The following is a 15,088-nucleotide window of genomic DNA, read 5'->3' as shown; positions in this document are numbered from 1 at the left end:
GTTATTGATGCACGAAACTGAATTCGACAGAAAAGGTAACATACAATGAATTCAGGAAGGTTATTGATGGTGTCTCTCTTCTGCCGCTTCTTTGGTTGAGGCTGTACTTCTGGTGGCTCACAATATAAGTCCGTTTCAGTTAGAGTTTTTATATTGCAAGGCTCATCGCCCACAAAAGCCTGGGCCTCATCTATCGTCATGGCTTTGTTCAGGTTACTGCCCTAGACAGAAAATAAAAGGCTGAGTTATCATCACAAAGTCTTGGGGGACAAGAAATCCTCAATAGCAACTTTCCATTTGGATCACTGTTAGTACTTTTTTCCACTGCAGGCTACAGAACAGCAGAGTGGTTGAGAATTATGTGATTTCTTTCCCTTCCTTCCTGGTGTGAGATGAGATGTCTCTCCCAGTTCCTGGGAGGTCTATTGAGAGGGCATTTCCAAACGCAAATGCCAGACTCAGCAGGAAGGGGCATCCGAGGTAAACCCAAAGTACGGCTAAAAGGATAGGAACTCTCTCTAAGAAGGGGTGTGGGGAGGAAAGGGAAGCTGTCAATGTTCATCATCTAGCAGAGAGGTAAGGGACTCTACCAAGAATTTGGGGTACAGCACCAAACATCTGTTAAAGCTTTGAGAAAGGAACAAAAAATTCCATGCATGCTTCAAGGACAAAACGAGCAAGCACCAACTTTTAACAAGTTTACCTTTGCATTAATAAGTTTGTTGACTTGTTTTTTGATGCCATCTGTGAAGTTTTCAAAAGTTGGGTCTGCGACGTAGGCAAAGGAGTGGCTCTCATTTTTTACAACCAATTTGTAATGATCCATGAGAATAACAGTGGTAATGTTGTAGTTTTCTGGGTCTTCCAGTATTGGTGGGGAAGAAAAAACCACCGTGGTTTCATTAAGTCTTGTAACAACCTTTCCATAAAACTGTAAGAAACAAGACAGGAAGAAGAACATGCATATTTTAGAGTCAGATTCCTTTCTGTACATAACTGTTGATAACTTTAGAAATAAAGCTACTGAATTTATATCCTCGCCATACAGCAGAAAAACCAGCAGTATGAAGTATTTTTGAAAAAGAAATGAAATAAATTTGTTGATGGGAAGAAATAATTGATTCACTATATTCTAGCAGTTGCCTGCAGAAGAAGCTTGGGCTGTGGATCAGCTTCCAGTGCCTCCAATTTCTATGTTTTTTTACCATCAAATTCCTCTCAGATTAGGAAGTTAACATGTCACTCTTAATCCTGACCATCTTCTGTACCTTTGAGTAGTTTGGGTCAATTCTTTTCTGCTTACACCATATAATGCCTCATTGAACCTCAATACAATTATTAAGTGAAATTTTGGAATAAAATTCATCAGTTGTCACTCAATTACTCAGGGTAACAACTCAGTTCATCCATCCTCCATCCCCAATTCAACAAATGTTTTTATCCTGACACTTTCAGTCATTCAGTAACATCAGCCACGGGCAATGACACTAATAGGAACCCTCAATATTTATTCTATCACCACCTCTGTTTCTCACTTCGTGACTCAATACAACTTGATAGCATCTCCCCAACATTTCTGCTATTGTTGTGTAAATGAAAGCAAACCAAAAGATTAGAAAAGCTGAGTAATCTGCAAAGTCTTAATGGAGAATGTGTGCTATAGGTAATGCCAACTTATGCTAAAAGGTTGAGTATACCTAAGAGGAGGTGTAAGAAATGTTGATAAACACTGTCAAGAATGCTAAATAGACTTTTAGATTGTCCTGGGAGTCAAGATTATCAAGATAATTACTTTTTGAAGTTTATGACCTAAAAATGTAGGCAGTTTTCCTCTTAAAAATCTTTAGGGATAGAGTTCTAATGGATCCCAATCCAGCTGGCTTTGGCATAATTAAAATGTTGAATCATGCATATAATATAAAACATGCACATTACTGACTATTTATGGATCACAAGACTGTCTTACACTGAAGAGCCAGCCTTAGAAAGAGTCTTATAATGTTCTTACTGGAAGATCACTCTTAGGTCTAAATCATGTCATTAAATTTTGATCTTCACTAAAAGAGGGGGAAATTGAGACTATTGGTAATGTCAGTTCCTCTTAACAGGAGATGTAAGAAGGGTTTTTAAAATGTTATTTTCCACAACTTTTTGTGACCTTTTTGTGAACTTTTTGCAGGTGGAATATGCATGAAACAAGAAAGAAAGTTCATTGAGATGTGAGGAAATAAAAGACACTGATTGTGCAAAGCTGAGTAGTCTGCATTGTCTAGATTTAGATCCTGCTTCAGGCAAATTGCTAATGCTTGCAGGAGAAGAAGAAGGAGAAAGATAAAGAAAAAACAAACACTTCCAAATTCTGAAATACATCTTTTATCTCTATCCATATTGAAGGAAATTAATTTTAAAGCAGAAGATTACAAAGTGCAAGTGAATGTAAGGCAAGATGGTAGGGAAGTCAAGATCTTCTTCTGCAGGAAAACCCCAAACAGACTCATAAATCTTTTCAACCCTTATTTCAGTCCAAGCCCAGTGAAGTCCAGTGGGAAAGTTTATGTGCAGTTTTTGAACAGATTATATGTTGTGCATCCAGCGTTATGCCTTTGGTGGAAAAGAAAGAAAATTACCCTTTTTTGATTCATCCTCCCTGCTTCTGGACGCTCTGCATATACCACCAATGAGAAAGTCTGGATGAGCTCAAAACCGGTTCCAGTTACTGTAATATTTCTCCCTCCACTGCAAGGCAGAATCAAAAAGGAAGTCAAATCATTGGCAGACTACCACAGCTATACACTGCTTCATCCTGCACTGCTATTGCTGCCACAGGAAAAAAACGATGTATGATGCCTACATGACAATTAGATATCGTACAGAAAGGACTTCTCTTAAAGCCATTGATGAGGAAAGCATTTAAAAGATCAATGTCAACTTAAAACTCTATTTAAAACAGCAGAATTGAAAAAAATTATGCATTGCTTTGCCAGGATTTTTGGCTGTACATTGATGCCAATCTTTGAATGTTTTACTTCTTCAATGTTACTATTAAAATCACTCTGCCTACAATACACACACAGACACAAAGGTGAGAGTGTATTTTCCACAGGTCTGTAGGGACCTGGCTTCTCTGTTCCCTTTTATTTGCAGAACACTGTTTAAAAAATAATACATTTACATAAGAAGAAGAATGAATGCAAGTTGCCAATGGGAATTAAAGTCATTGAAGTGACACGGATTTAGAGGGATAGTAAACCTCAAAGCAATCCATAAAAATAAGCTTTAGTTTATATAGAAGAAAAAAAAAGTGATTTAAGTTTCATGGGGTAAATCACTATTGATCTACCAAAGAAAAATTCCAGGCCTCAAAGTCATCCAACCAAAAATGAAAAGGAAACATTAAAAACAAATCCAATTTTATACAATTTTATGATTACTCAGTATTCAAGGAGACAGGTACTAATATCTCCAAGAGAAGTCACAGTCAAATTTATTTTTACTGTTCTGTTTGTTAGGTCATGATGTTACACTTTTTACATTGTCCTTTGAAAGGGGATGAAAACTTGTAAGTAAAAGAATACTTTCAAACATCAATTGCAGTTAAGACCACAAACTCTACGTACCTAAATGGGTGCATTGATAGAGTACAGGAATTTATTCCAAACATTTCTATAATTAATATTTTTATTACATGTTAAACATATTTTAAGCCAGTTGTGAAAAAAGCTATGACAAACATTTCCTTACCTGCTGAAGCTATTTACTGGCAGGAATTTGGTGACAGTAGGATTCTCACTGTATGAAAACATCTGTGGTACAGTAATTGTCGTGCTCCCATAGCTCATTGTGACTGGAACAGATTCAACCTTGTTATTATGTCCTGTAATACAGACGATCTCATCTCCAAATTCAGTACTAGATTGGAAAAGAAAAACAAGAGGAAACATCTTCTGTTACTAACATTATGGAGTTTTGTATTCTTTTACTGTGTACTTCAGAACAACAAAACCAGGGCTCTATTTTTGCTGGGTACCAAGCAGCTATGAGAGGAGATAACACTTCCATCAGATCACTTAAGCTTTTTAAAAAAAGAGATATAGAACATAACAAAGAACAGTGTACAAACACAGGAACAATGCAATGTCAGCACACTTAGTGTCCTTTCCTTTTTTTGAGAAAAGACAAGGGCAGCAATTAACGAAAGGAAGAAGAAGGGAGAAGAACAAAGCATGGGAGAGTAGAAAATTAATATTTTATACAGAACCACTGAGGACATGCTGAGTGAAAGCATGGGTGGGTTTGAAGCAGCCAGTCTAGCAGAGAAAGCCAAAAGTGAGAAATCTTTGGACATTTAAATTCTCACACTTAAGGTGTTTTTATAGCTGCTCCTTCCCCTGAAGCCTCTGAATGAGTCTCTGTCTGAATGTTAGATGCAGAACTCCATTGCATGAGAGGAGTCACAAAGATAGAGAAAATGGATTTGTTTACTCTATGAAGGGCAGAAAAGTTTGGTGCTTTTTTAGGACACAGCTCTGTATTGTTAGTTACTCAGGCTACGTACACATTGCAAGGCTGGCTACCAACTGAAACTTGAACATCCTTCTTGGAACCAGTGGCCAGATTTATACCAGAGATGGTAAGTCTGGTTCCACCTGCTTGTGGACCACTTGCAGGTCTTATTTGGGAAGGATAAGGTTCCTGCAAAGAGAAGATTGTCAAATTAAGTGAGAAAATTAAAATAAAATTTATACCAGTATTATTTAGTTTAATAGGTAATATCACTTTAATATTACTACCTGAAAAACAATAAAATTAGAGCAATGACAGACAAATCTTCTAAGATAAAACAAAATTTTTTACTGTTCATATTGAAAGAAGTAACAGATAATGTGAATGCACTTTTTTTCTTTATTGTATTTTATGAGGCTTTATACAAGTTTCAATTCCCTATCACAAAATGTAGAGTTAGCTGCCATTAAGTTTGTAAGAGCTTCCTGTTGGATTTCCTTGTTTCATACTTATTTTAAGATTTCTCTCTTCTTTATGGATCAGTCTACCTTCATCTTTCCTTACCCTTTCCTATATTCTGTATCAGCTACAGGAGACAAAAAACAAGTGTTTTTAAAACTCAAACTAGAACAGAAAGAATATAAAAAATCCTTTTATCTCATAAGGTTCTCAGTAACTGTGGCAAAACTATTAACTTATTGCTCCTCAAGGAGAAATAAAGTTGCAAAGAAAATCAGAAAATGCTCAAGTTGTTTTAATGTACCTAGAACCTTGGAGTGGGTTCCTTAAAACAAATTAAATCAAGCAGACTCACTTCAAAATGTTATAAAAAATATTTTTTATATTTAAATTTTATATTTAAATTTTTCAAGAAGTTTCCTCCTTTTGTTCTCAATTCAGTCTTTGTTTCAATGATTGTATTCTGGGAGCTCCAACAAATACCGTAAATTAACAGTGAGGGCTTTTCATGAGCAGCATGATTTAATTACTTTGTCGCTAAGTAGTTTCTGCTTCCAGTTGAGAAAAGCATCCTTATTCGGCACTGCACTCAAGCTGCTGAATCAAGAGGATGACCAAAGCTGAGCAAGGCACGTGATGCAGGCTAGGAGCTGGGTCTGGGTGACACTGCCTGCTGACCCCACGCCTCACCACGCCTGCAGACGTGCCACAGCCCCCGTGCCCACGGGGCCACAGCTGCTGTGCCTGCAGCCAGCACTGTTCCCTGGGCAGGCAGCACCGTGCCCTGGGCAGGCAGCACCGTGCCCTGGGCAGGCAGCACCGTGCCCTGAGCAGGCAGCACCGTGCCCTGGGCAGGCAGCACCGTGCCCTGGGCAGGGAGCACCATGCCCTGAGTAGGCAGCACCGTGCCCTGGGCAGGCAGCACATTGCCCTGGGCAGGCAGCACTGTGCCCTGAGCAGGCAACACCGTGCCCTGGGCAGGCAGCACTGTGCCCTGAGCAGGGAGCACTGTGCCCTGGGCAGGCAGCACCATGCCCTGAGCAGGCAGCACTGTGCCCTGGGCAGGCAGCACCGTGCCCTGAGCAGGCAGCACTGTGCCCTGGGCAGGCAGCACCGTGCCCTGAGCAGGCAGCACCGTGCCCTGGGCAGGCAGCACATTGCCCTGGGCAGGCAACACCGTGCCCTGGGCAGGCAGCACTGTGCCCTGGGCAGGCAGAACCATAATCCTGGGCAGGCAGCACCATGCCCTGGGCTGGCAGCTGCCACAGGCATTGCACAGAGCCAGGATGCCAGGTCTAAGTGTGAGGCTGGTGCACGAGGCTGGGGCATTGCTATGAGAGAACCTGAACCTGCACTTGCTGAAGCATACTAGATCAAGACCTTAAGAGAGGCTGTGAATAGGTGATGCCATTTCTGATGTACAACTGCACTGCTTCACCATATTAAAACACAGGCTTTTTAAAAATGAGTTAAAAAAGTAATAGACTCATATATATTTGTAAAGGACAGCTGTTCTCCTCCTGTTGCATAATCTTGCTAAAATGGTTGACTGATAATAAAGTCCAGGCTTGGCGCTATTTCATACGAAGCACATGTGAAGTAAGACAAAGGAAAGAAATTTAAAACTTCCCTTGCTGATGAGGGTTTCCTTGAGCACTAACACACAGCACTGATCTTCCACTTGAAGGAGGAAAAGCCCTTCTCAGAGACAGAGAACAACACATCCACCTCTTCCTAGTCGTGCAGCAAACCCCTTCCTCTCACATAATTTTGCTCAGGCACAGACCATGTCTGTGACAGCTCACAGCTACAAAACCAAGGGCTCACCAATTGCAGAGAGGAAGGGATTGATATATCACATTTCAGTTCAAAGCTCAGTGAGTCATCAACAGGTTTTTAACAAGCAGCAGGAATCCATAAAAATGCATCCAGCTGACTTCATGGTTACTTTAAAATTTTGTTTTATTGAAGTTCAGATATTATAGAAGCATGGAGAACTCTTACGTGCTCTGCTTTTTTATGCTTTCATGTCTAAGCAACTTCCCTCAGAAGGAATGCATCATGGTTCAGCACACTTCACAAATCCACAATGACAACTGTAATTTGCTCTCGAGTCATTGAGCTTTAGGAATATGCTTTAACTAATTGGGTGTCAATTGCTTTTCTTCCCCGAGAGAAATCTGTTTGTAAACCCTTCACTCCTCAAGAGTGAGCATATGACTGCTCTCATGCACTAACCTTTGATTTAGCTTTAATTTAATACATTACTCAGGTTACAAGATTTTATATAGGGAAGTCACTCAAAGTAATTTTAAAACATTTTAAAAGCTCATTTAGGTCTATATAACCCTGCCATCCTCATATTTCAATGTAATTGCTGGCTGATTTAAGTGAGATTGAAACAAGACACACCAGGGTAAATAAAAAGTTTTAGGGGGTCAATTTTAAAAATCACATTTGAAGTTTAAGTTAGAATAAGTCTAGATATGTACTTTATAGGAAAACATCATCTGTGCTTTTTTACAACAGAATTTTGTTGCTAAAAAGATTACAATTAAAACTGTATATGAAATACACGGTTAATAAATAGTTTATAAAAATGGGTCAAATACTTTAAGCATAACCTTACCACATAGACAGAAAACCATACCTTTTATTAAATTCAAATTAAGTCCTAATTGATAGAAATTGTTAGCCATGCTGGACTTCTGTATTATTCACAGTAATGATTAGCTGCATAGCTTAAGATAGCTTTCAGATAAAAGTATTCCTCAAGAACCACTAAAAAAGCAGTGTAGACAAATTCTTTCCCCCTGAACCTCTGAAAAAATCTGTTTAAAATTTGTAGCCTTTTCCCTAAATACTACCTCCACTGGAAGGCTAGGCTCCAAGGGCAGGCTTAGGAAGAAAATGAACAAGAAACCACTTAAAGCAAGCCTTTAAACATAGACTAAGGAAACAAAGAAAGAAAAAAAGATTTCTGAAGCATCACACACTCTATTCTCTATAGCCTCAGCATAACAAATGGAAAGAAGCTTGCTAGGAACTTCAGCTGGACAGCCATATTCCTTTCTCTTGGCAAAAGTGGGAAATAATTGCCTGGTTACAGCTCTGTTGGGTTATCTGATGGGTCTCTTTGGCAGGGCTCAGCTGTCTCTCTCTGTTGCCAGCAATCAGTAAATGCAGAGTGAGCCACAAACTAGAAGTTGAAGCACTCAGCATCATTTTCTTTGGGGGACCTGTCAGTGGTGGCCTGCATTTGTCTCCCAGGGAATAAGGATGTAGAGGCAACCAGCTAGCAAAGTTATCTCTGAAAAACACAGCTGTAAGGGGGAAGTGAAAGAAGTATCTGTTCTGTTTTCCACAGAAACTGTTGGGTTTTTTTATTTTTTCTTAGAAAGACTCCACCTCTTGGAATTTAAAGCTCAGCTACACCAGACAGGAGAACTCACCACCCACCCCTCATGGATCCATTATGCAGATATCTCAGTTGCACTTCAGGCTGAATGGAATACTGGGGACAAGAACCACTCTGGGAACTAACACAAGGAGCAGCCAAAGAGGAGGTAGAATGGTTATGGATAATCCTTATTTTGTCTTTAATTGCTGACCTTGCAGCTGTCCCTCAAAGGACTATTTTAAGAGCACTTAATTCAAAATATTCATATTTAGCCCATTTAAAGTAATTCTGCGAATACCAGGAGCTCTCCAGGGAACAAATAATGTGGACACCTCATAAAGATGATCTAATAAGGAGAAGCTGAACAATGCTTTGTGTGCAGAGGAATTCTTCAGCATGACTGCTAACACTTCATTACTGTAAACTTGGAAGAAATATTATTTGATTAATTTTAACTTGCTATTTTCTGTTTCATATTTTCCCTTTTTCCCTTCCTCTTAAGGACCTGCCAGAAAAAATAAGCAGCTGAAATAAATTACCAAGAATTTTAACAATTTAAATAATCACTTTATTGCAAAACTAGTGCTATGAATAAGTTTTATTGCTCCTCTAAAATATTCATGGATGGCTCAAAGAACAAAGCTCCATTGGCTCACCTGGCTGTCTTCTTAAGAGTACCAATAAAGAAAAAAGTATGGTCATGCAAATGCTCAACCAGAAAGCGTTTTTCAAAATGCAATTAGGTAGATAGGATCAGGAGGGGAATGATACTTTGCAGAATGCCAAGTTAATTTGAAAAAGTGCCATCAGTGGTGGTGCAAGACTTCAACAAGAACTGTGTTACCTAAGGAGAAGGCAGCCCCTTCCCAGGGTACTCACCAGACACACACATATGTGTGGACCAGTCTCATCTTACAGAGTCTCATCTTATGCAGCCTGGCAAAGCTGCAGCTGAGCCACAGCTCTAGGTTGCTTACCAAAGTCCTACATGAGATTCCTTCTCCTTGCAGAGGAAAACAAGGGGCAGGCAGTAAATCTGTCCGTGCAAACTTTGTTTGAGGGATAATAAAAATGCTGCTTTTACAAGAGCCCTTTAAATTGAACTCAACCTGAATGTTCAACTGTTACAAATGGGACTGATAAGCCTACACCCTCAAGTGCTGCAGTATCAGTCATGCTATTTTTTCCAAATCCCCTCAAGGATTTCTTCTCTCCTTCTTTCTGCCCTTTTGTCATTTCAGTCTCAGAATCAGAAGTACACCGGCTGTCATGATAAATACCTTGCCTTCTTTTTCAGCCCTCTGCACCTTGAGATCTTTGTTGGCTCTGTCAGAAGACACCCGGGGGAACTCACACTTTCTATACCATCACTGTAACAGCACACTGCAGTGCTCAGTGCATTTATGATGTTAAACAGAATATTTGATAATGGGCCCTGTATGGAATTTGTAGCAGTCCTGTAAAAATTCTGGAAAACATCAGCCCTTATGAGGACCTGGCAATACTTCATTTCTCATGGACAGTAAAATTTAAACAACCCTGCAAATGACAATGTAACCCTTGTTTTATAATTCCTTTAAGTGTAGAAATCATTCAAACATATTTCAGGTTTTTTCTTATTTTGCTTGAAATGGTGAAATGTTTTTTCAGGTCTATACTTCTTTTGTCACCAGGAAAATACTGTTCATGTCTTCCAGGTAGTTTAATGTTTGAGCATAAATATTTTCTGCAGTAACAGGCTAATTCTTTAGGAGGGCTTTTTGATAGTCTAGTTTGAAAAAGCCTGTTCCAATGTCTGTCAGCTGTTCAGTGGCCTGGTTTTTGAAGAGTCTGTAAGCCATCTCCCAGCAGAGGGACTTTGTGCCACCAGGACTCCCCACTGCCTTTCATTCTCACGATCATGCCCTGTGTTTGTAGAAGTGGATTTGCAGTTTTGATAAAACCTGTGCAAATCCACAGCTATGCTGTTCAGAATAAAATTCAATACAATGGTTCAGTTGGGAGTGATCTTCAATCATCATTTAGTCCAGCTTGTTACCAGGTGTAACTTGTTCCCTACTGCATGATTTATCCTGAAAAATTTATTTGATCTAAACAGGATTTCTTGCTTGTAGGTCCAACCAGAATGTAGCCTGTTTGCAATGGGAAATTGGAGCACTTTATGTACTTTACACATAAATCTTCCTTCAATCCTACCTAGATGTAATAATGTTGAGTTAAAGATCTCAAAGTTCACGTGCAACCCAACTTTTCAATCTTGTAGCAGACTGCTGGGTAAGTATTCCTGAACTGATAAGTAGTTTTCCCAATGCTTTGATAACCACAAGGCTATTATCCTTGTTGGAAGGATAATAATGTCATAAATAGGTTAGCTCTTGTGCTTTTACACCTGTGGTTGGTACCCATCCTGTTGCTGTGCTTTACCTGAAAGCAGAGGTTATCTGCTCCAAGCAGAGAGACAACAACACTTGTACATTGCTTTTGGTCCCTAATGTTCAAATAATGCCAGCATGTTTAGTAACAAATTCATTTAGTCTCTTTGTAATACCAATGCAGTACCTGATGTAGCATTTGCATTCCTGTGTGCCACTGTCTTATCCTTGCTTCATCAGCACAGAAGGACTGGGATAAAACTCAAAGAAAAATATTGCCAAAAAAGCTCCAGCTGGCCCAAGCATATATATGACTTCACCTTCAGACCATTTCCAGTGTCCTGTTTTCTTCATCACAGCCAGAAATCTCTTCTTTGCTTGCTTTGTTTGTATCTTTTGCCCCTTACTTAAAAATCTGTTCACAGAAATGCAGATATATTTTTCACTGTAGTTTCATGCTTTCTGTGTGCTAGAGGGTAAATTATCCCCATGTCTGTTCCACTTATAATCACATTTAGACGTGAACTTGCTTATTAGCAGTGTGCATGGCTGCTGCTCTTACACAGCTACTGTAGATGCTCTGAGCATTCACATTTAGCTCTTACATTTTTCATCCTGTTTATTAATCTAGAATGAACTTTTAAATCTTTAACATTTTATGAGTAGCAATTAGTCTTTTTACAGAGTTAGGAAGGCAATATCTTATTTCTTCATTTTTAAACTTCTATTTTAGTTAAAAAAAATACTATTTGTAGTCTGAAAATTCTCTAAGAGAGCTCCTAGCATTTTAGATCTCTGTGGTCTGCCAGTGTCAAGTCAAAGCCCATCTTTTACCTGGCTAGCAGTGGGGTTATTCTTATTGTTTGTTTGTTTGTTTTTGTTTTGTTTCATGGTTTTTCATTATTTTCTTTGCAATTAAAGACATGGAGGAGTAAAAGAGAACCATTCCCCCAGCCTCTTTTTTGTTCATCCATCTTGCATCTGGGATTGGATTTTCCAGACTGATTCATGTTCTTTTTCACTATTTTATTTGCTGTGAAGCTTTCCTGGTTTGTCCTGTCATGTCCAGCCAACTCACTTCTGGTCCTTTGCACACTCTCCAAAAACAAGAGGAGTGCACACCCATGGAGCATCACCAAAGTTCTGCATGTCTTCTTTATCCATTTCTCTGCTTTCTCACTTGTCAAGCACATCCATCAAGCACAACCTCATTCATACAAAGTTTCCTTTTCCCAGAAGAACTCTTGGACATGACTCTGTAAATAAGGAATACTATGGTATCCATCTGTGGTAAGCAGTTTCTAGCCCATGAACTACACCACTGAGATAAAACTGGTTGCCCTTTATCCTTCACTAAAGCAGAAAATCAAGGAGAGAAACAACAAACCACCAAGGAGGCTACTGGTGGATCACAAGAGGGGTCAGAAATTCAAGAACAGTTGGACAGCAACAGAGGAGAGGAGCCTAACAGAGATGCACAGCAACCTTGGCATAAAGTCTCTGCTTCAGAGGGGGATGCTGGAAAAAACACAACTGTGCCAGATCACAAGCAGAGACACAACTGGGAAGGGAAAAGAGGATGGTGCCAGAGTATCTCCCTGTGAGAGGTGACAGCTGCAGCACAAGGGGAAGCCAGCAACAGATGGAGGTGTTCAAACGGACATGGTGGGCAGCAAATGGCAAAGCCACCTAAGCTCCCTTCTGTTGGCTCCTGTAGACACTGACCTCCATCTGGGGGTTTGCCTTTGATGCAAGTGCACTTCTTCACAAGTGGGAATGGGCTCTTGTGCTTCTACACAAGGAGAGAACAGGGATGCTGTTTCCAACACCTGATGACAGTGCACACAGATGTGGGCAAGATTTTCACAAATGTACAGGCCAGCTTGTTGCTTTGCCTTTCCTTCACAGGTAACTCTTTCCTCTCTGCATTCTGGTTCCAGCTGCAGTAAGTTCTGGGTCTTGAAGAAGTATTTTTTACCAAAATTATCTGCCTCACATTGGAAGCCAAATTATTCTGCCATCTCTTGCATATTATGTACATAAAAATAAAAGACACAGCCTATGAAGTGCTGTAAACACCAGCCAGCTTCTTGGAGGTCAAAATGTCATTTTGTGGACTGTAAAGGTAAGCACAGGAGCTAAATTAAACCTCTGAGTGGGGTACTCAAGCCATTATGATCTGTTCTTTCCTCCTCAACTTCCCTCCTTTCTCAGATTTAAGGGAGCCTGTTTCTTGTTTCCTCAGACAAGCCACCCACTCACAGGATGTTCAACCAGAGGATTTCCAGTGCGTTCTTGGCAGCCTGGTGCTCACTGCGGTGGCTGACCTGACCCACTGTCCCGCCTCGTCACAGCATCCACAACACAAGTCAGCTCCTGGCTTCTGCCACAGCACAGAGATGAGCTGAGTCCTGTCTTTCTGGGCTGCTCTGTCCAAACCTTACACCATGGAAGCTGATCAAATGCTTCCAGGCACTCCAGTGCCCAGGCAGAGCATTTGCCTGACAATGTACATTGTGTGTTGGCTGCTGTGGATGGGACACTTAAGCAAAAGGCTGGTATGTTAAACAACTTATTCTCTGGACTGAAAGCAGCATCTTTTTATCATGAGGCAGACACCACGTGATTTGTGAAAAGACCACAGAGCTTTTCTGACAGGTTTGATGGAGATATGGAAGCATGCGTGACTGGCAAGTCTCCATATCATACATCCAGTGTTTACTGGCAGCTTTTGAGCAGAATCATGAGTACTGGATGGTGGGATATGTATTTAAATGCATGGCTCAGATGACAGAGTTAAGACTAATAATATCCACATGAATAAGGGCCAGCTTCACTGAAACTCTCAGCTATCCTGTGCCCCATGTGGACTGACATACAAACAAGATGTACTGTAGGACTTAAGAATAAAATAAGAACCTCTGGAAGCAATTCCAGACTTCTGTGTATGTGTGGTTTATCAGCATCAATCATAATGGCAGCAAGCATCTTCCCCACAAGAATAAACCCACCCAAAGGCCCCAGCTACAGTGTAAAATGAATGTATAGAGGCAACAACTCAGGGAGAAAAATCAAGGAGTGAGCTGAAACCCTCCACGAAAGCCTTCAGGCACTGATCTGGTGAGAGCTCTAGTACAAGTGCTTCAAACATCAAGAAGCAAAGCAGAGGATGGCTGCAGGTAAGAGGGAACTGCCAAGTTTGAGGGTAGATTAAGGTGGAAGAGGGCACCTTGTTAAATGTAACTGTGCTGTTCATTTCACATTCAGACTTCCAGTATGGTCAATAGTGATGTTCATGTTTCTTTTCAGGCTCTAATTTATCCTCCCTTCTTCCTCTTTTTGGTTATTCATCTCATTTAGGTAAACAGACATCCTGATTTACAAGAAGTCATTTTTTCCAAGCCAGTTCCTAAACTACCTTCAGAATGTATTACACTTTTGCAGAGTTTTACCTCTAATTCTACCATCTTAGATTTTTTATTTGAGCTTTCTGAAACCATATAGTAATTTTAATCTGCACAGTCTAAACGTCACAAAATTGTTCCAACAAACAAATGCTGGAGATGCCAGAACCAGTTACAGGCTTTGGTCCTAGTGCCTTGATTTTATAGAAGAGGTGTTCTGAGAAAAGAATTAGCACTTGTATAGGATCATACAAGCAAATCGGGGCCATACAACTTGGAAAAGCTTAACTCCTTCCTTTGACACTGCTTCTCATTGCCATAGTAACAAGCAAATCAGATAAAGTTAACAACAAATGAAAAAGCAGGACTGGCCTTTAGCCATGTTACTGCTCCACCTGCTCAGAGACCAGCCAAGCTGTCAGTGCTCCAGATGCATCGCATAGCTGGACATTAAAATTTAGCATAAGTCCATTTCTATTTCACTAAACAGGAGAATGGTTATTGCCTGAGCCTGCTTATAGTGAAACAATAGAAATGTCAGCAGAGGATGACTGGGTTATCAGAATTTAATTTCACTGGGACTGTATGCAGGCTGGATAGAGAAATTGTGATGGGTAGGGAGACATAAAGCTTTCTTCTCCTGTTGTGCAGCAAATATAGCTATTTACTGTACAGCACAGACATTCTTGGACCAAGGCATTTTTGTCCAGAAATAATTTTAAACTGAAACTACGACTTCCCTTTTAACTGGATTTTTGACCCATTTCATGAAGGTTTTGGACATCGTCAGTTCTGAAATGCTCTGTGCTGGCAGACAGGAAAGAAGCATGAATCTGAGCCCCAAGTTGCTCTGACTATTGAGTCTTATCAATCCAGTTTAAAAAGAAATCACACTGTTCAGACCAGATGTCAACAAGAGCCAAATGCAGTACTACTTATAGAATCACGGA

The 15,088-nt window shown here is 40.1% G+C and overlaps 1 protein-coding gene across 7 annotated transcripts in view; it reads right to left on the bottom strand.

Moving 5' to 3' along the window:
* PLXNB2 (plexin B2) overlaps window positions 1-15,088 on the bottom strand; it is a 252,410-nt gene that overhangs the window by 28,904 nt on the left and 208,418 nt on the right. For all 7 annotated transcript variants that reach the window (XM_063396802.1, XM_063396801.1, XM_063396799.1 and 4 more), the window contains 5 exons: window positions 4,556-4,692; window positions 3,742-3,909; window positions 2,628-2,736; window positions 704-931; window positions 45-221 (listed from right to left, as the gene is read on the bottom strand). In XM_063396802.1, coding sequence (XP_063252872.1) covers window positions 45-221; window positions 704-931; window positions 2,628-2,736; window positions 3,742-3,909; window positions 4,556-4,692 — 819 coding nt within the window. The remainder of the gene's footprint in view (window positions 1-44; window positions 222-703; window positions 932-2,627; window positions 2,737-3,741; window positions 3,910-4,555; window positions 4,693-15,088) is intronic.

Source organism: Prinia subflava, chromosome 4 (assembly GCF_021018805.1).
Source record: "Prinia subflava isolate CZ2003 ecotype Zambia chromosome 4, Cam_Psub_1.2, whole genome shotgun sequence".
NCBI classification, from domain to species: domain Eukaryota; kingdom Metazoa; phylum Chordata; class Aves; order Passeriformes; family Cisticolidae; genus Prinia; species Prinia subflava.
The sequence above is the reverse complement of the archived record's forward strand: the minus strand, read 5'-3'. Positions and strand labels throughout refer to the sequence as shown.